General features: G+C 31.7%; 1 protein-coding gene across 1 annotated transcript in view; it reads right to left on the bottom strand.

Moving 5' to 3' along the window:
- Nucleotides 1-21,479, bottom strand: part of Pka-C3 (Protein kinase, cAMP-dependent, catalytic subunit 3) — a 148,360-nt gene that overhangs the window by 10,479 nt on the left and 116,402 nt on the right. The window contains exons 3-6 of the mRNA XM_072522622.1: nucleotides 20,339-20,507; nucleotides 3,098-3,453; nucleotides 1,447-1,628; nucleotides 818-895 (exon numbers count right to left, since the gene is read on the bottom strand). Of these exons, the coding sequence (XP_072378723.1) occupies nucleotides 818-895; nucleotides 1,447-1,628; nucleotides 3,098-3,453; nucleotides 20,339-20,507 (785 nt within the window). The remainder of the gene's footprint in view (nucleotides 1-817; nucleotides 896-1,446; nucleotides 1,629-3,097; nucleotides 3,454-20,338; nucleotides 20,508-21,479) is intronic.

Below are 21,479 nucleotides of genomic sequence, written 5' to 3'. Positions count from 1 at the left end.
ATAAAAATCTGGATATAAAAGACATTAGAATAATATCCAGTCTGTATTTTAATTAAGTTGCTTATGTAAAGATCGGTTACGAACTGTAAGATGAAACAGCGATACAACAATTGGTAAAGCAGTGGTGCAAAGTTTCTTCGCTGCTCTTTAACCTGTACTCAGAAGAGAAATTTCAGAAAGCTCTAAAAGAAACTGGATCAATTGGAATTAAAGTCAATGGAGAACCTATCGATAATGTCAGATACGCGGATGATACGTTAATAATGCAGAGTCGATTGAGGAATTGCAGGTTCTGATGGATAAGATTGTAGATAGTAGCGAAGAAGGCAGACTATGCCTCAAAAAGACAACACTTATGACCGTTGAAAAGACATAACAACAAGAGACGTTATGGAGTAGGGACGAACTCGTCCAAAAGCTAGACAGACACACATATTTGGAAATAGTCGCAAGCAAAAACAAAATAAACTACGTGGATTAAGTTACGAACGAGGACGTTTTAAATAGAATGAAAAATAAGAATGAGGCTTTGAATACAATTAGAATATGAGTTGCTGTAAATTGTTAAAGAGGGAAAGATACTGAGCAGAAGAAGCATAGGGAGACAACGTATATCTTGACTAAATAATTTGTGACATTGTTACAACTGTAACTTAACTCTGTTGAGCTGTTTAAAGCAGTAATATCAAAGGTGAACATAGCCGTAATTATTACCAGTCTCTTTAAAGGAGACGGCAATTAAAAAACAAGAAGAAGGTTTAAATAATAATATAAACATAAACCATAAAATTGTATTACTTTAGTAAAATATACTTACAGTAAGTTTTCTTAAGTTAACTTCGCACCAATCGATTCCTTTAAACCATCTATGCCTCTTGATATCATCGGCACCACTCTGAAAAATAAAGACAAATGTTGTTACTTGATATCATGTTAAATAAAAAGAAAATTTACCATTTGCTTAACATACTAAAAGCTGTTGAGCTTTGATTATAAAAGAGAGTACTAGAATTTTCATGTACAATTTTTTTTTATTTTACATAGTCGCATCAACCTATACAAATGTTATTTAATATATTAAGGTCTTTGAGGAATTTTAATAAACGATCGATGTTACAATTTTCTCCTAAAATTTCGTTTCTCGATTCGACGATGTGGTTGGTCCGTCTTTTCAACTGGTATCTTGGACATTCTAAAAGAACGAGAACCTTCATCTTTTCACCTCATTCGCTACCAAAAGTGGGAACAGGTCTATAAACTGCTTTAAAAACCTTTCTTTTTGTGTTTCGTGATTTTTCTACATATAAATTAACAAAAAACGTTTAGGCGTAAATAGTCTATGGATTGACAAATACGATCATTTTTATATGCCGAGGAAAGTTTTACCCAACTAATTAATATAAAGTGATAGACTACTTCCTTTCTTTCATTTAATATATTACTTACCTTCATATTTCCTAATCTTTTCGTTCGATCCTGAACTAAAAGCTTTTTAATAAGATCCTTGGCAATTGTATCTAAATGCCTTGGCCATTCGATCTTTCCACTTAAAATTTTTTCATATATACCAAATGGATTGTCATCGTAGAATGGTGGAAATCCAGCTAACATTTCATATATTAGTACTCCTAAAAGTAAATAAGAAAACAGTTATAAATGTTTATAAAAAATTGTTCATAATAGAGTCTTCAAAAGAAAGGAAACGTATATACTATACATAAAAAATTGTATGAAATTATTATGAGGATATAGGAACAACTTAAAATGCCTAGGAAATGGAATGAAGGTGTCCTAGTACACATACGTAAGATAGGAAATAAAGAGCTTTTAGAAACTACAGACGCATATCGCTTATAAGCACAGAACAAAAGATCTTGCTAAAGCGACTCAATCCTTATGCGGAAGTTATTATAGACGACTACCAATACGGTTTTCGTGCTGGAAGGTTAACGATAATTAAAATATTTACAATTCAACAAAGATTAGAAAAAACCTGAAAATTCAACTGAGATTTGCACCAAATATTCGTAGATTTCCAATAAGAAAATGATTCCATAAAAAGAAGTAGGCTATGGCAAGCAATGTTAGAAATTGGAATATCAAGAAAACTATTAAAGTTAACACAAATGTGCGTGACAAACTGACAAACTAATATGCACAGGTAAAGATAGGAAACAGAACATCAACGCCATTTAGTATAACATCAGGACTTAGACGAGGATACCTATTGTTGGTATTGCTGTTCAATTTTGAATACATTGTATGCATGTACAGTTAGTACATGGTATGAACCAAAATCGAAAGGCCTACAATTAGATAGAACATAGCTTTTAGTGATTACAACTTCGAAGTAGTAAAGGAGTTTAAACACCTGGGGCCGGTAATCACAGATGACAACTATGTAAGTATAAAAAGCTTATCTTATCTTATATTAAAAGCACTCTTATCAACCAACTGCTGGGAATACAGCGTTATATTCTCTTTTAACTTTATTAAGCTCCTATGTTAAAAAGGATCTAAACTAAAACTCTATAAGTTAATTATTCGCCCAGTTATTCCTTATGGCAATAAAACCTTATTGACTGACACTTGGTCACATGGGCAAGTCATGTGGTAAAATCAAAGGACAACAAAGTATGAAAAACAGTATTTTTTTAGAGATTAGATGGAACATCAATAGGCAATGTCAGGAAAGACGGATGGATGATATACAAGCAGAGTTGTCTAGGAGTGGGGTACAATGATGAGCAATGGAAGCATAGGATCGTAGAAGACGAAGGGCGTTACTGAATGCGGCTAAAACTCAGCCCGAGTTGTAAGGTCAGACGAGAAGAAGAAGAATCTTGAAAATATAATTTTTTCAATACGTAAAATAAATAGTTTTTCCAGGGAATAATCTATCAGAGCAAAAAAATGACGAAAAAAATGTTCAGTGTCAAGTACACACAGAAAAAAAATCAAAACAATAAAGCTAGTTAGAGTAGCACGATATCAAGTGTTTTCCATGAAAAAGATTGTATTATTATTGAGAACTCAAATATGGCAAGTATTTCTTATTTTAAATTTATTAACTTACAAATGAAATCGTTTATCTTACCTAAAGCCCACCAGTCTACAGCCTTATTATGCCCTTTGCTCTGTATAATCTCTGGAGCTAGATATTCAGGAGTCCCACACAAGGTCCACGTTCTGTCATTAAGTTTCTTAGCGAACCCGAAATCTGTAATTTTTAAGTGCCCTTCTTTATCCAATAATAAGTTCTCAGGCTTCAAGTCTCTATAAACAATACTTTTAGAATGTAGATATTCTAAAGCAGAAACAATTTCTGCAGAATAGAAATTTGCAGTTGATGAAGTAAATCTTCCCGCATTTCTAAGATATGAGAATAACTCCCCTCCACATACATATTCGAAGAGCATATAGATGCAGATTTCATCTCTGTCGCACCATAATCTAAAATAAGAATCTAGGTTAAAATAAATTCCTCTTAAATGTAAAAAATACAACAAAAAATCAGTCCTTTTGAAAGCAACTTCCACTCGAAAAGTCAAAATGCTAAACACCGAATAATAATAAATGTTATAATCTGCGGTTTATACACAACAAAAAATTTTGATATCTTATGGTTCCAAATCAGAATACAATTTTATCTTCCAAAATATTATTCTCCAAGTCTGGTGTAACGTCTTTTTTATTTCTTTTAATTCCATAGATTAGGTTTCTGTATTCCGTGCATTGTCTGTACAAAACCTTAGAGTGTTATTTAATTTTAGTAAACTGCCTTTTAGTAATGTTACCAAATAAGGGAGAGCTAGGCAACGATTCCCATTTAAAAACGATAACTTCCATTCAAGATATGAGTTATAAAGGAAAACTTCAAAAAAATATGAAATATATCAAAAAACAGTCTTCTGTGGGCAAAGAATAAAAATTTACGAAAAATACCGTGAACGCAGAACATCCGGGATAGCAAAACCAAATAGGTACTTATAATAACTTAAGCAAAAGAGATTCATCATATAAAAAAAACAAAACAAAATACACGATACGAAGAACTCGAAAGAACACGATACAATAAAAATACTAAGATTTAAAAACTTGCAGTGAGAGAACACAACAAAGAATAATAGAAACATAAGAAAAAGTATAGGAACAATATTTGGATGCACCCACAAATTGATAATGTTCAGAAAGTGATTATATTTGTAGAAGAAGATTGTGGCATGTTAATTTTTCTTAAATTTAAAACTTTTGACGAGACTGTATGTTCTAGTTAACTCTAGAGATTAATATTTTTTACCGTTTTTACCGTAGCTTAAGTATGAATAGTGCTGAGATGGGAACTACTATAAACGCTAAAAAAACAAAGTACATGCTAATTACAAAAAGACCACAAAATATACATCACCTTTTGACAATCAATGGTAACGTGATAGAACAAGTAGAAAAATATCAGTACTTGGAAACTTTGATCAATGAAACCAATGATCATAACGCAGAAATAAACAGGCAAATAGAGATTGCCAGATCAGCATTTATATGAATGAACCCACTCCTAACGTGCAAAAATCTAAATTTGGAGATCAGACTACGTACCATTCGCTGTTATATATTTTCAATACTATTATATGGAGCTGAGACTTGGACATTAAAAAAATGCTATTTAAAAAGACTCGAGGCTTTCGAACTCTGGTTATACCGCAGAGTGTTAAAAATATCATGGACTGATAGAATTACAAATAAAGAAGTACTGGAGAGGATTGGTAAAGAAACAGAACTAATCACCACTATACAAACCAGAAAACTGGAATACCTAGGCCACGGGATGAGGGGACCAAAATATGAAATTTTGAGACTCATCATACAGGGAAAGATTCAAGAAGATCTATTGGCCGAAGGCAGAACTCATGGTTGAAGAATCTACGTGATTGGTATCAATGCAGATCGATTAATTTGTTTAGAGCAGCAAGCTCAAAAATAAAAATAGCCATTATGATTGCCAACCTCCGTAGGGAGACAGCACTCTAAGAAGAAGAAGAGACCGTTTTGAATACGTATAAGTGTATGTACTTAAAAGTTGGACCACTTAACAGAAAAGGCCATCAAGCCTTAGGCTGTACTGACGACTTTGTTATACTAGTACAAGGCCAGCCTAAAACAACTAAAAGAAATAAAATGCAATAGGCCTTGAATGTGAGCCTATTAGTGAGCCTAAATTAGAGAGCTACGATTATCTATAATTCCTTTAAAGTCCAAAATCATTATCTTCACAAGAAGAAGGAAATTAGAGGGCATGGGATCATTAAATCTTAATAGGATAACTCTGATGGTGAAGGGAGGGGAACCATATCTCGAAGTTGAAATAGATACTAGTTTTAGCCAGAACGAACACTTAGAACGAAGAATCAGAAGAGCGGTGACCATTTTATTGGTGGCCAGACGCACTCACGCCAAAACATGAGTACTGCGTCCAGAATATACAATATGGTGGTTAAACACACAATAACGTGCATTTCTGGTATGGTGCCCAAAGGTGCAACCAAGAAGTGCAATGTAAAATCTAATAAAGTTAAAAGAAGCAAGTCATGGCATAATGGGTGCCATGAGATGCACTCCAATTTCAGCAATGGTAAAACGAGAAACGAGAATGGATTGATATAAACTGCAAGAAAACCTAGGCAATGTTTTAATTAGATTGGACATTACAGCATCATGATTATAACTGAATATCACATATAAGGGATGAAAAGAAAAGCTCATGGCTGCGCATGAGACATGAGAGATTTGACTCGCACAACAAGGCACTATTTAATTAATCATAGAACCGAGAAAGAATTGACAAATTGGTCGCCAATCTAAACTAAAGCGATTTTTTATTTGACCCATTTTTTATTAATAGACATGTTTCGTGCTTAATTAATTATTATTTTTTTATGTGTTTTATGATCAGTCTAGTATTAATAAAAAATATTAAAATTAAAATATATATGCTATTAAAAAGATTATATTTAATATGAATTTTGACCTGTTCTTCAATTGCTTATTTACTTACTTTGTCAATGATGTAATAAAAAACTAGTTTCCAAACATTTACTTTAGAACAGAGTGTTTATTTAATATTATTAAATAGGAAACTTCTGTTTAATTTAAGGCTATAAATATCAGACGGGAGTTGCATTTGTGCCAAAATAGAATATTTAGTCTATTTTTGACATGAATTATTACAATCTAAATTTAAGTAACTTCTGTTATTACAATAAAGTTTTTTTACATATGTGATATATTATCGGATATATATATATATATATATATATATATATAATATATATATATATATATATATATATATATATATATATATATATATATATATATATATAGTTATAACTTTGTTATAACTCCAGTTCTAATAATCGGATGAAGGTTTACCAAACTCCAATTTGTTCATTTTTTTAAAAGGAACAATTTACATTTTGATAAAATTAAATATCTCTAATAGTTAAGGAGATACAATCATTTAAACAATTCAATTGTACAATAACAAAATTCATCTAACGGGTTTTCAATTTGGTACCCTTAAAAAACATAAAGAAAGGTCAAGATACCGAGGAAACATAAAAGTGCATACACAAGCCCTCTGCCCCCTAGAGTATAAGTACCTATTTCGCTTAAAGTCATAATTATTATTATAGATATAATCGTAATTTTCAATACGTGATAAGAACAAAAATAAATTCTATAGTTCATTATACTCAAACGCAAACTTTTAATATAATTTTTATTTTAATGTCTTCATGCTATATAGTGTTTATACCATGACTATCACTGAAACCGTTTTTTTTTCGATTATTAGGTATGACACATTATCAGAAGATTGGCAAACGAGACGATACAAAGATACGAAATATAGCTGCACGAATAGATTAAGAGAGAACGAGTAAAAGATAGTAACACGACATTGTAAACGATATAAAACAATCATAAAAATAAAACGAGGCAAAGGAAAATGCTGAAATAGGAAGAAATGAACACAGACAACCAGCTTATGATTTAGCTTATATCTATGTTTTTCTTACCATATTTTATTTTATAATTTTTTTTCTGCTCTAATGTATTAGTAATTTTATATTCATTATTCTATTTATAAATCTACACATAAAAGTGTTGGTGGAGATAATATAGTCTTATACAATTGAGACTAGCCACTCCTCATATTAGTGACATCGTATACAATGTTTCTAACACTAAGTAGATAAGGAACAAGCTTATTATGTAGGTACACACTTTCTTTTTCTTTTTTGTAGTCAATCAGATATGTCCGCTAGATCCTCATAGCCGTGTAATTTTTTAACCGATAATAATATTAGATATACAGTTTAAAAAGTTTATATACTATAAATACCTACTAATTGTTTTATATAACGCTCACAAGTTTGGGAAATTCTTATTGTATATTATGCTTATCAAATTGTTAATTACTGGAATTGTGTATTTAAAAATAATTAAAAATAAAAACAATAAAATTATTTATTTTCATCAGCTCTAAAGCTAATAAAACTTGACACATAATATCGCTATATTTCTAGTGTCATCTACTAAACTTAACATTAAAGAAAAAACAGGGACACACTCTTCCGTCCGGTGATCCATTAAAATATTAATAAAATATTTAAAAAACAACGGAAGAGAAAACATACACTTTACAGTTTCATATTTATTTATTTTGTCTTAAATGATAAGGAGCCTGAGTTTGGTTCTTATTCTTTAAGTACCATGACCGTTAAGAAGGTCAGCAACATTATAGCCACACCATTCATTTCGTATGTCCGAGATATTGCTGTTTTTTTCTATTATTGTCCGTTCAGCTAGATTTTTCCTTCGTTCTTCTTTAAAGTTCTTAAAGTGATCCACTCATGAGATCTTGTAAGCAAAAATCAATTTAGGGCGGTTTAAAAGAAGAAAATCAGGTGATAATAAGGCAAATACGCAGGACTCGTTGCTCAAAATCGGGAGAGTCATTGGGATGGGTGAGTGTATGGAAGTTAGATAGATAATAGGTTAACTCGAGTTTTATAAACGACACAAAATCCTCATAAAACATATCAAAGAATTGCATAAGCAAAACTACTTTGTCAATAGAATAAACCCATCAAAAGAAATTAATAAACTTAAAAAAAAGTATTTATTCATTACTAAAAAAGGGCACATAAAGACAACAACCTACTATCTAAATTAATTGCGGTTAAACGATTAGTTTAAAAATTAGTTCTTAAAAAAACAATCATTACTTAAAATTTCAAAAGTGAAAAAGGGGGGATAGAAACCACAATTTTTTGACCGAAGAAGCTTTTTTGGTTCGTAGATTTTACCTACACATATTAAAATTAATAGAAGATGTAACTTTCTAGCAAATAAATTAATCAAAAAATATTTCTTTCATCCTTTAAATGTCTTTTCGCGGACAATTATCGAAATTTTACGTCAATGATCCAAGACGTTTGTCCAACCTTAAGTGTATGTGCGTCTAAGCACAGGGCCCTAAAAAGAGCAGTGACACTCAGGTCGAATCCTTTTCTTACCTTGACGGCAAAAAATGAAGATGAAGAAGAAGGAAGATTGATGACTTATTGACGAAGGGTGGCTGTGTAAGTAGCCTGATATTGAAACTGCAGAGTTGGTGACAAGTTGATAGGTACGACTACTAAATGCCAGCCCTAGGAAAAGAACGCTAGACAGAAAAGAAAATCTTGCTATATTTTATGATATAAACACAAGAATAACTCAGACTTACGGCTTAAATGGGACCTCACGATCCCACAACCGTTCTTAAAACACCTTATTTTCACGTTACAAGCCATCGCCACCAAATAACTAAATTATTTTCATGGGGAATATTACATACTTTTAACATAATACACCAAGACAAAATTAATTACATGAGAACTTGGGTACGACAGACTAAGACGTAATAAAAACAATCTACGAGATAGTGTAGTGACATTTTGGTACAGCACTAATAAAAATTTTAAGGGCGAGAAAAATGAACCACTACAATCTTCGGAATTCTTTTATATGTCGACGTAATATGAAAATTAAGTGTTTTTATCATAATGTATACGTAACATTTGATCAATAGCATTTTTATGGCAAAGGTCAAATCTTTGGTATGGTTCAAAGGTATGGGCTTTTTGAATTCTAACTTTTATTTTAACAAAATAGTCGTTACTTTCTTTTAATAGTATTTCCAAGAACGTGTACTTCTTGACTCGTTTGATATGGCAGCCTCCTAGCAATAAAGTTTCGTTATTATTGCTGATTTTACTAATTATCATAAACTTGGTTTTTGACGTTAAGGGAAAGTTCATATTCCCATTGCACCTTTATATTTTATTTATTATTCTTTCTTCTTCTATGATGAATGTTATCGATCATCATGGCAATCTTTATCTTGTCTGCAGCAGCGCCGAACAGTTGTACAGATGATCTAAGGTTCTGAGGTTCTTGAACTAGCATTTTCTTCTTATTCCAGGATCTCGCTTTTCAAATATTTTCCTTGCAGGATGGTTTGTAGAAGGGCACATCTGGATTCATTTCGTATAATGTGTCCGCAGTATTGTAGCTTTCGAGATTCAATGGTGGTCAGCACCTCCTGGTTCTTCTTTATTCTTCTGCGAACCTCCTCATTTGAGGCTCGGTCGATAGACCGTCGGTTAAAGATGGATCTAGCTTTTTCGATGCTCGCTCTTATCTCCTGGTTATTAGTTAATTCTTTATTTATTATGGTGCTGAGGTATTTGTAGTGCGTCACTCTTTCTGCTAGTGTTTGGTTGACGTAGAGCTGACGCTCTATTATACTTTTCTTGTTAATTATCATGAGCTTTATCTTTACGTTTATCTTGAGTCCATAATATAGTTCACTTTAATACGTGATTTTGTTCATAAGGACTTGTAGGTCTTCCAGGTTGTTTGCAAATACTAGCAATATAACATCAGATAGCAGTGAGATCTGTAGAATGACTTTAGTTTCGTACAAAGCTTCGCTAAATAGTAAATATTAAAGATTTCAGAGTTTTCAGAGTAAATATTAAAGATTAAAGGAGACAAAATACAACCTTGCCTTACTCCATGCATGATTTACATGTATTTGGTGTGTTCACCTTCAATTCTGAGATTTGCTATATGATTCCAGTAAAGGTTTCTAATTACTTTTAGATCTTGGTTGGTAATTATTTTTTCTAAAATTTTTAAATTATCAGGTATTATTACGGTATCATCAGTATATCTAATATTTTAAAATGCACATTCTAGATACTCTGTTTTTGGTTCCACCAAACTTTAAAGCTGTGTTCTTTAAAAATGTATCTCTATTGTTTCAATCTTTGATTTAATAGCGATATATTAAGCACTATGAAATGTCACCAGGAAGTTTTCCTCTTATCTGGTCCAAGCTACTAAGAATTAATAAGAACTACGGACTGAGCCCTAATACAATTCTACTTTCAAATAAAAGTTCTTAAGTTAGTTGTCCCTTCCATACCTGTCTTACAGAACACTAGTTATGACTTCTTTCTTATTTAATGCCTACCATAGACCCTTGCAAGGTACCTTATTAAACGTTTTCTGAAGATCACTGACTATCATATGAATATTTGTTTATTTATTTCTATATTTTCAATTGCAGTATCTGTTAACACTTCCCTGACCGAGCCTTACTTTGTTTTTCACGCTGTAACCTATCGTCAAAATACAATGAGTCAATACAATGATCACTTAAGTCTATCGTATCATTTAGCTGTCCCTATGAGTTTTACCAAGAAGCGTGTCAATAGTGGAGAATTTATTTTTTACAAAGTAAAAGGAAAAAATCCCAGTCGTTGGCTGTATACTATAGTTTAAAAAAAAATTACATAGAAGTAAAGACTTCTGGTCATCAGTGAAAATTCATTTAAATTAGTTGAAACTAGCTACGTAATTAGGTTTAGAAACCTTTGGATTATATGACGATTATGTTTAATTTTATTATTATAATGGCACTAGGCCGATGTTGTATGATTTCACATGAAGGGAACATACATCTTCCCTGTTCGAAAGGAGGACTACTGTTTCCAACTATTAGAACAGTTCGCTAGCTCAGTAGCGGCGAGATCGTATGGTGTCAAATTTTGCTCCACACACTGGACCGATTCCTTATTTATCTAGTCTGTTATTTGTTTCTCCGACAGTTTATACAGCAGTCTCTGCTGTAAAGTCCATCTTTGCCGCAATACCAACAGAATTTTTTCCATGAAATCTTGCACTATTTACGGCTGCGATCTGGCATCTTGCATCTAAAGCACATTTGTTTGGCATTATATTATCTTGGAGTTGTATTTTTTCCGGTGTGTTTGAAGATTTTAAATTTTCGTTTCCAATTCCGTTAAATCTTCAAAGTCTCGGCGGCGAATATAAGGCTTATATTTCGGTAGCATGTTCCGAATATAATCGTTCTAGTTCTTGATTTCTAGTCAATGATGCTTCTCGTCTAATTAATGTTTGAATATCTGTGATATATCAGCTGGTTCGATCTTCTTCTAATTTACAAATGACGTTACATAACGTCATGGGCATGGGAAAAAGAAGAAGAAGGGCATGACGTTAAGGAATTTCATGGGCAGTAAAAGTGTTAATAATATTATTGTGGTATGTTAATTGTGATTGATTTTTTGTGGTATTTCTTTCTTTCGCTTTTTATAGTACTTCCAGAATAACTTAATTATGCTGTTGACTTAAATATTAATTATCTATTCGTGCTATGAAACAATGTATTTGGGAATTATTGGTATCTCGTTTACTTTTATAGGTGAAGTTGACTTTCTACCTTTATAATGAATGTGTTAATAATTGCCATGTCTAGTGCTAATATACTAATATATACTTTTATCTAATACTAACTATTGATGTTTAAATACATTAGTTCAAGTATCAGTGCTAGTTCCAAAAATCAGTCCACCATGTATAGCTTCAAATCCTCTTTTGAACTGACCGACAAGTGCATTAAAATCACCTCCTATTATTACTGAGGAGAATTGCACATCGTTATTGAGCTTCCTGATTTTTGAAAGTCAGCGAACTATATTAATGCTATTATCTACTTTCCAAATTATTTATTATTGAATTGTTGCATGTACAGTTTCTTTGTATTTTCTAAGGTTTTACTAATAAAAACTTTAGAATATACACAACTGAAACAGTAGAGTTTACTGCCTGACTCCTGCTGGTCATTTTAAGCTGTAGTTAATTTTCGTCAAAATTCATAATTGCTTGAAGTCAATTAATATGTGCAGAGAATTAGATTTTAATGTTGTTATATACGATAATAATCAGCATACTATGTACTATCTGCAACACTAAAAGTTTTTTAAAAATATATTTACATAATATATACGAAACAATCAATAAAAACTAAAGTAGCTTCATTAGGTGAATTTGTAAACTCATTTCAATTTTATTACTGTGTTTCTCGCTTTTCTAAGTCAGTGAATAGCCTCATTAATATGCTTTGATTCAATATAATACGTATTGAATACTGAATTTCCTGAAAGAGTGTCAGTAAATCTTTCTCTATCTTTTAAGATAAACACAAATTAAGTACATGTTTCATAAATGTTCATTCATATTGCCAAAATAAACCTTTGGACCAACTTTTTATTAAGAAATTGTTATTGTTATTTTATATTCCTTTAATTACAGAAAGTGAGAGCAAGAATACTGGTTTTAATATTTTTCTTTAATCCTCCAGTACACGCGCGGATTACATACGTAATCCATTCAATTTTATAATATTGCTATTCGGACTATACTGTATATACAGTTGCCTATCTCCTTATACCTTCAGGGCATCGTTTAAGGAACTGTTTTAGTATGCGACTGTCCTTTGATGTGTGTAAGTGTAAGAAATAGATTGTGTTCTGTTACCATTGTAATCCACGCGTGTACTTACGTAACGTAAAAAAGGTAAGATTCGGCGACTCTAATTTTGAAAGAATGCTGATGGAATAAGATAATGAAATAGAGAACGAATAGCCAATTATAGATTGCAATGGTATTATTAAAACCTCATTAAAACAATAACAATTTTTTCAAATAATATTGCTTTTAAGCAATAATAGAGCGTAAGAAAATAGAGCGCGTGTACCGGAGGGTTAAGAAACATTTTTTGGAACGACAGGTTGAAAGCACAACAATGAAAAAATAAATTCGCTCTACATACATGAAGCCCATAGACAAAAATCAATGTAATTAAAAAACTGTTCGCCATCATCATAGTCATTAACATCTTGAAAGTTGCGTTGTAGTTGACCGCTTCAAAACTATTAGTAGAATGAGACAAAATCGGGACTTTAAAAAATATATATACAATATTGAAATTTTCAGAACAAAATAGTATTTCTTTTAAATACTTAACAAATAAATTCCCCATTGTCTCTAAGCCAAATTTTTTTTTATTTCAACTTTAACGTGCTCGGCTACTATGGCCACTTACATAGGTACTATAACATGAATTTTCATTACACAAACATTAAGTGTTACATTAAGAATATGTTACAATAATACGGAATGATAATAATATGCTATACAATGTCTAAATTAAAATCTAATTAAAATCGTAGACTAATTTTCGAAACCAAATTCAAGAATTCCGCTTTAATCTGTGCCTTCTAAGAATTGCAAGGCAAAACAGACGTTGATAAATTTGCAATTCTTAGAAGGCACAGACTAAACCGGAATTCTTGAATTTGGTTTCGAAAATTAGTCTACGATTTTATTATCAGATGTCGCTACATTGCGTCTATACGAAGCCATGTTAGAGTTGCTTCCTAAGACAGAAAAGATTTATTTCACGTTCAGAGCGATTGCAAAAGCCGTTCTGATGAGGCCTATTGGGCCAAAATACGTATAAGCGGATGTACAAGCTCCCTGTACGTGAAATCAAATCTTAACTGTCTTTTCCTTTTTAAAATTTAATTATATTTTTTGATATAAGTGTTCATCTCTAAGGAATTATAGCACAGCTTTCATTTGGTCAGGGTTGTTTAGGATATCTCGTACTTCACTTTTGAGTTTGTATTGTAATCTTCTGGCCGAATGTTGATGACATTCAGTGAGAATATTTGTTTGATTGTCAAATATGATTGGCAGCTTTGACAGGAGGGACGGATGCTAGAGGACATTAGGTAGCCGTATGTGAGTTTTGAAGCGAAAATTGAAAGCAGTGATATTTGAAGAACGAAATGCAGCTAATTTTTAACAAAAATTTTTATTAGCACTTTTTTTGTAGAATGAACCGTTTTCTCAGAAACAACGCTTGAAGCGACCGTCGATTTTACATGTCAGAAACGCGCGCGAAATCAATTTTCAATAAAATTTGTATCAGCTCGACGGTAAAAATTCCATATCATAAAAATCAAAATGTGTTTTTAAGATGAAGAGTGTATATCTCGTTTGCAGTTTCGTTTTTGTTTTATTTTAGTTATATTTTATCGCTGAAATCAGTTTCTATAAAGCTGTTGAATAAATAAAAGTTTCGCGATTTTTTCCATGAGATCCCGAAATTTTCATTACTAGAGCCTAATCTTTAAAACCTATAACATAAAATATGGATTTTGAGTTTTGGCAAAAAATATCAGGCATTTGAAATATGCCTAAAAAAACGCTGAATTTAAACTTTAACATTACAAACGTCTCAGCCTGTTCGTATAATTTTTAGATGTTTAGTGGTATTTTCGTCTCTGACGACTGGAGTAGTAAGAAAACTGTGTTCATATCTTTTGAATACGACCTAATAAAAACATATGAAAACAGTTTTGGATTCACCGAATCAAATTTATTTAAGAACATTTAAAAATGGTTATCAATGTAATTTTTACAATCCGTCCCATTGGAAGAATTTTAACATTAAGTATAAGTTGTTATATTTAATTTGAATGATTAACAGCAGCGTATTTCGTACTATTATTTACATATTATTTATTAAGCAAAGGACTAAAAAACAAATTTAAAACAAAACATGACAAAATGTTTTGATTTTGATAAATACAGAGCGATAATTTACTGCGTTTAATATATCATGTTTTTCTATATAGATTTTTTTCATTTAGAAAATTTACACGATCAGTGTATAGTCTAATTATATGCGAGTTTGTGTTTATTCAAACTTCATAAAATAGATAAAGCATGTCTAACCTTCGTCTTAATATTGCGCATGTATTACCGCCAATTTTTCTGTTTTCTTTGAAGTGTCCTTAGATGGTCCGAATGAAACTTTGCAGCTATCTGGCTCAAAATATGGTGAATGTGTTGAAACGAGGATTGCAAGTTTCTGAGATTAGCAATATATACTACATCCAATCCAAGTATGATCATTATGGGGTGCAGTTTCTGTCAATAGACTAACAGTAATGCCAGTCACATGCCCGTCGCATTAAGAGTATATATATATATAAAGACATTTTTTATATAAGGAGCTCATTTTTCTTTTTGGGAACTAAACAAGCCATTGCTAATTATATGTAGATATTATTCAAAACTTTTTTTTAAAAAGACACCATAAGGTATACACGATAGCACTGAATATTGCTTAAAATAATTGTAATAATCATGAAAGCAGTATTTCAATGATGAATACACCTCCAATATAAACTTCCAACACCTCTAACACCTGAATGTATCGTTTAAATATCTGTTCGATTAAACATTTAATCTTGTATGTTGGTAGAAGAAAACAATTTGTCTTTGTTTGTAGAGAAACAAATATTGTAGAGAAATAGAAAAATACCAATTTTGGTTTTTTATTAATTGCCGTAGATTTTACTTAGTATATTTGTTACTACTCCAGTCGTCAGAAGAGACGAAAATACCAATGAACCTCTAAAAATTATACGAACAAGCTGAATTTGGCAGAGAATGTCAATTTTGGGACGCCAAAATATGCAAAAAAGTTTGGCCACTCTACACCGGGCTTCCCCCTTACCTCTCTACTACACCCTCCGCACTCCCCCCCACTCCCCCCGGAAAGGAAAAATGTTTCAAAAAAGAAATGTAGCAGAGATAATTTTGAACAACGAACAACATTGTAAGTGCGGTTCATTTTACACTAAAAATGCTAACAAACCTTTTTATTGAAAATTATTTCAGCTATATTTCTTATTTGAAACATCATTTTTTTCTACGACGTACAGATTATTAGTAAATCGATATTTTTCGTTCCTCTCCCCCTAGGTGGGGATATGAGCAGCAAACTTTTTTGCTTTATTTTGGGGTCCCAAAATTTACGTTTTTAGCAAAATTCGGCTTGTTTGCATGATTTTTAGAGGTCAAATCTCTGACGACTGGACTTTACAACAATTCCCCGTAATCATCACAGTTGCTTTTATCCACTTTTTTGTGTATTGTCGGTATATAGGAAATTTTTCATTTTTCTGGGACTTTTGATTTATTGATTTTGAATACAGACCTCTCAGTAGAGAGTATAGCTTATCTCTTCCGTGTTTTATCAGTTCTCCTACTAGATTTCCTGGACATGGTGCTTAGGAGATTTATAAAGAATAAATGGGACCAAAGACATGGCAAATTTCATGCACTTAAGGGGTAATTTATGATCTCATGGTCAATTGGACGTGAAGATTGACTTTGTATTTTGGACGTATGACAAATAATGAGAGGAATGACTTACTTCGATTTGTTATTGAGGGGAAAGTATTTGGTAACAGAGACGCGGGAAGACAAAGTATTTCCTGACTTCTGAATCTAATAACTTAGTGGAATATGACAACCACAGGTCACCTTCGAGCAGCTGTGCATCATGACAACAAAGTCAAAATTGTCATGATTAGGGATTGACAACATGACTGATAAACATTACGAGAAGAAGAATAAATACGATATATCCAAGAAAGGGAATTTGTATACGATATTAAAAAATGGTAAGGCTATAATATGTACTAATTGAACTATTAGTTTGTATAAACGTATACAAATAAATCTGGCTATTGTATCTTATATTTTAAATGTACAATAACATAATATTTACAACTCACAACGAAATTTATTTCAACCTACACATTTACCAAGTTATTACATTTACAGTAACAAAAACAAATATAACTGCACACTTAAATTAACTCATTAATTCAACCAATTATTCTAAATATTTAATACCTTAATAAACTTCTATTAGGGAGCGCCTATGATACAGCTTCCTAAACGTCTGCTCTGAGAAAGCGACAAGCCCAAAATCTTCTAAATGTTAAAAAGAAGCGATGAAATCAGATGAAAGTTGAATAATTTAAGGAAACTTTGACCTTATCGAACGCAAACATATCGTACAAATGTGTAAAATAAACATAAAGATTTATTTTATCAACAATGTTTTCATGTTTTACGCTAAAAATAGTGAGTGTAAGTAAATAAAAATACACTTTGCTTCCGGAAATACAATTGCATGAATTATGTCTTTGTTGTTTAGCTAACTTTAAATACGTTTCAATGATAAAATATTTACATCCGTAATATTTAGAGCATTATTTAACAAAATTACTTATTGCGCATCTTATTCGAATGCAATAGATTCTTATTTTAGGTTTAATAATCAAGCATATACCTTCACAAATATAATATTTTTGACGTCGTTGTAATGGACAAAATTAAAAGTCACAGAGAACTAGATCTCAAATAACAAAGAAGGCCGGAAAAAGAATCTCTACACATCCTTCACCCAGCTTGAAACCTACACGCTGCATAATGTACGATACCAGATGAAGAAAAATAAGAATAGAAAGAAAAATTGAGGAAGAACCAGTAACAATTTTTAAAAAAAAAAGTAATGAGAATGCTTTTGGGTTTGAAAGCAATAATGGAAAATGGGTCTAGACATTTAATGAATCATCTTCCTTCATCTTCTTCTTTTTTGTATGTAGGCTTTAAAGCCTGTTTCTTTTTCAATATTAGCCTCCTAAATTGTTTAAATTATCACATCTTTTTCTTGGTCTGCCAATACTTCTTCGTCCATTTGGTGACTTACCTCGTGCTATTCGTACTATCCTATCCTCTGCCATTCTACTAATGTATTCGTTCCACTCCTGTTTCCGTTTTGTCACCCATCCATTTATGTCTTCTACATTGCATGCTCTTCTTATGTTTTCGCTTCTCTCCCTATCCAACAGACTTTTCCTGATATTCGTCGAAGTATTTTCATCTCTGTTGTTTCTAGTATTCGTCTCGTTTTAGATGTATCAGGTCTTGTCTCCGCCGTGTATGTTAATATAGGTCTAATTGCTGCTTTATATATTTTTGTTTTTGTGTCTTGTCTTGGGTATTTGTTCTTCCAGATTGTCATTAAGAGATCCACCGCTTTACTTGCTTTTAAGCTTTGTTGTCGTACTTCTTCTTCAGCGTCTCCGAAACTAGTTATATCTATTCCCAGATATCTAAACCTTCCTGCTTCCTGCTTTATTATTTTCTTATTAATTTCGATTTAACATCGTAGAGGGTATTTGGATATTGTTATACATTTGTTTTTTTCTGCTGATATTATCATATTGTATTTCTTGGCTGTTGTATTGAAGATGTGTGTTAATCTTTGGAGCTTGTCTTCTGTCTCGGCAATTAATGCGGCGTCGTCTGCATAACATAATATTTGGATTTCTTTGTTCCCCATTTTGTAACCATGGCCTTTGCGTAATGCTTGTATTATTTCGTCCATTATTATATTAAAGAGAAGTGGGCTTAACGAGTCACCCTGTCTGTCTCCGCTTTGTACTGGTATACACTGTGCTAGTTTTGCATTTATCTTTACCTGTATTCGATTATGGAGGTAGTATTGATTGGTATGTTTCTTTTATACGATAGGTGTAAGACGTCTTCGACTTAGATGCGATCGAAAGCCCTTAAAACATAGATATGCTGGTTTATTGTACTCGATGTCCTTTTCTGTGATTTATCTTAGTACAAATACGGTGTCTACGCAGGATTTTGCGGATCTGAATCCGTAAATGAATGAATCATTAAATAAATATATGGATAAAAACAAACACATACAAAGCACAAATATTGGTATGTAAAACTTAAGTAAAATGGAGAAAACAGGTAGACGAAGATAAAAATAAGAAATAAGAAACGTAGAAAAGGTGACAGATAGAAAAGAATAAAGAAAAATTATAACAAAAGAGAAAACAAACCAAATAATTTGAAAGCAAGGTTAGAAAAGATAATAAGAATGGGCAATAGGTTAATCACTCAATTAAAAAAGGTTTTTTAAGTGCAGGATCAGCCTATACTTATGTTAAGTTAATATACTTTTAATTCTGTTGATAAGAATGGGAATATATATATATATATATATATATATATATATATATATATATATATATACAAGAATTAATATTAACCTCAACAGGCTTCCGGATTGAACCGCGTCGATTATCACTACGCGGCGCTTTCGACATCCTCTCTGATGTCTTCTTCAGGACTTCCGAAGTCTCAGTCTCCCGAGCCTCCAGCCACTACTACGATGATCACAAATCCATGCACTACTGCTACTGGGAACAGGGAAGAGATAACGGGATACGGTTACTTTTGACATGGAGACCTCTCAGAAAGAAAATATCGTCTGCTCCACACTCCAATTAAAATCTCGCCGTCAGAAATGTTCGGGCCAACCTCCACCACGACTACGTCACCATCGACAGTATAAATACACCGTCCGCTGTTCTAAGTAGCAGCAGTGCACAGATTGGTTATCAGCGTAGTAGTGTTTGGATGTTTGCAATCCTGAAATCTCGGAAGCACGGAGGAAGACACGGAGAAAGCCTGTTGTGTTTTGCATGTATAAATTCTTGTAATAATATTAATCTTAGCTTTAGGTTTCAGTTATATAATTACAGTTTACAAAAAACTAGAAGTAGGCTACTTTTTTGTAATTGATAATAAATTATTTATTTTCTAAGCGCATATCTTTCAAATTATATCCATTAGGCCAGAGTATTATACTTTTTTAAAATCAGATCTAAAAATCGATCTAAAAATGTCCTAAAATACAGCGTGTTACATTTAAAAAAAGAGCCGATGACGTCATCACTGTAATGTGTATCACCTTGTATAATGAAATTTTATTGCAAAATGTAGAACATTAAATTTAAAAATCGACGTGTTTTAGATTTATTTAAAAAGGCTTTTCATTTAGGAAATATCGAATATATATATATATATATATATATATATATATATATATATATATAAATGGGTGATTGTATGTGTAGATTATGATTGGTCTAATAATTTAAGATGACAAGTTGGTACTTACAAATTCACTATAAACGGATGTCTAATTTCTTTTAGGATGCTCTTTTCATTTTTAACATGTTCCACTTGTTTTAGTCTTATAACATCAGCAAGACACAATACTTTCATGGCGCCATATTCTTCGGTTTCTTTATTCTTGCATAAAAGAACTCTACCAAAGGTTCCAGTTCCTGAAACAAAACGAAATATGATGTATTTTGATGGATTAAAGATAATTTATTTTTTTTAAACTTATACAGAAGTAAACCACTTCACATTTGTATTTAGGTATAAAACATATAAGTAAAACTTTTTTAAAAAAGTGTCGTCGAAATTTATATAGGAGCATAACAGGACGTTTTCGATCTAGATCAGTTCTTTTGTAATTGAAGATAACACTAAAATTGTAGCTGAGACATCAATATATGGTTTTACATTGTTTCAAATTTAAATTCTAATGTGACTCTAGGTCGATGACATTGGATAAAAATTTAATACTATTTAATACAGTATGATATAAAGTGCATACGAGTATACATATAGAAATGCAATCAGAAAAAGATAACATATAGTAAACATCGAGAATCCTTAAGCATTAAGGAGACAACAAAACAGTAATTATTTTAAACCATGTAAATTGCTGTTAAAACTAAATATAATAGAATAAGCAAGCGTTGAAAGTAAAAGATCAAAATTAAATTAAATTTGGAAAATGTATCTGGAAGCTCAGCCAAAAAAATTAGAATCAATTATAGTTGCGTCATGTTTCACTTTGGAACATCCTTAGAACAATATTTCTCTGACAAACTGAAAAGCGCTTTCAAGTGTTTATAAATCATATAATAAAACGTGTAGGTATCTTATTTTCATGTTCACACTATTTTTAGTCCGTTTGTTGGTTAAATAGAGGTGTTTCTTTTCGAATCCGGATAGTGACTCAGAGCTATCGATCTGGCCCGAAGATATACTAAAAAGTATCTTTGACAATAACAACTTTGTATTTTATTATGACAACGCTTGTCATTTAAGATTCGTGTGTTTTCGAACAGTTTTTTTTTTCAATTCCAAGAAATTGAAATCAGCAGTAAAAGTGAAGCCGAAATGATTTTAGATGAGATTAGAGAAACTGCTAAAGCCGCTATTGATGAATTATTTCCGGTAAA

The sequence above is a fragment of the Diabrotica undecimpunctata genome, chromosome 2, assembly GCF_040954645.1.
Source record: "Diabrotica undecimpunctata isolate CICGRU chromosome 2, icDiaUnde3, whole genome shotgun sequence".
In the NCBI taxonomy this organism is placed as follows: Eukaryota; Metazoa; Arthropoda; class Insecta; order Coleoptera; family Chrysomelidae; genus Diabrotica; species Diabrotica undecimpunctata.
Note: the sequence above shows the minus strand (reverse complement) of the source record. Positions and strands in the feature narration are given on the sequence as shown.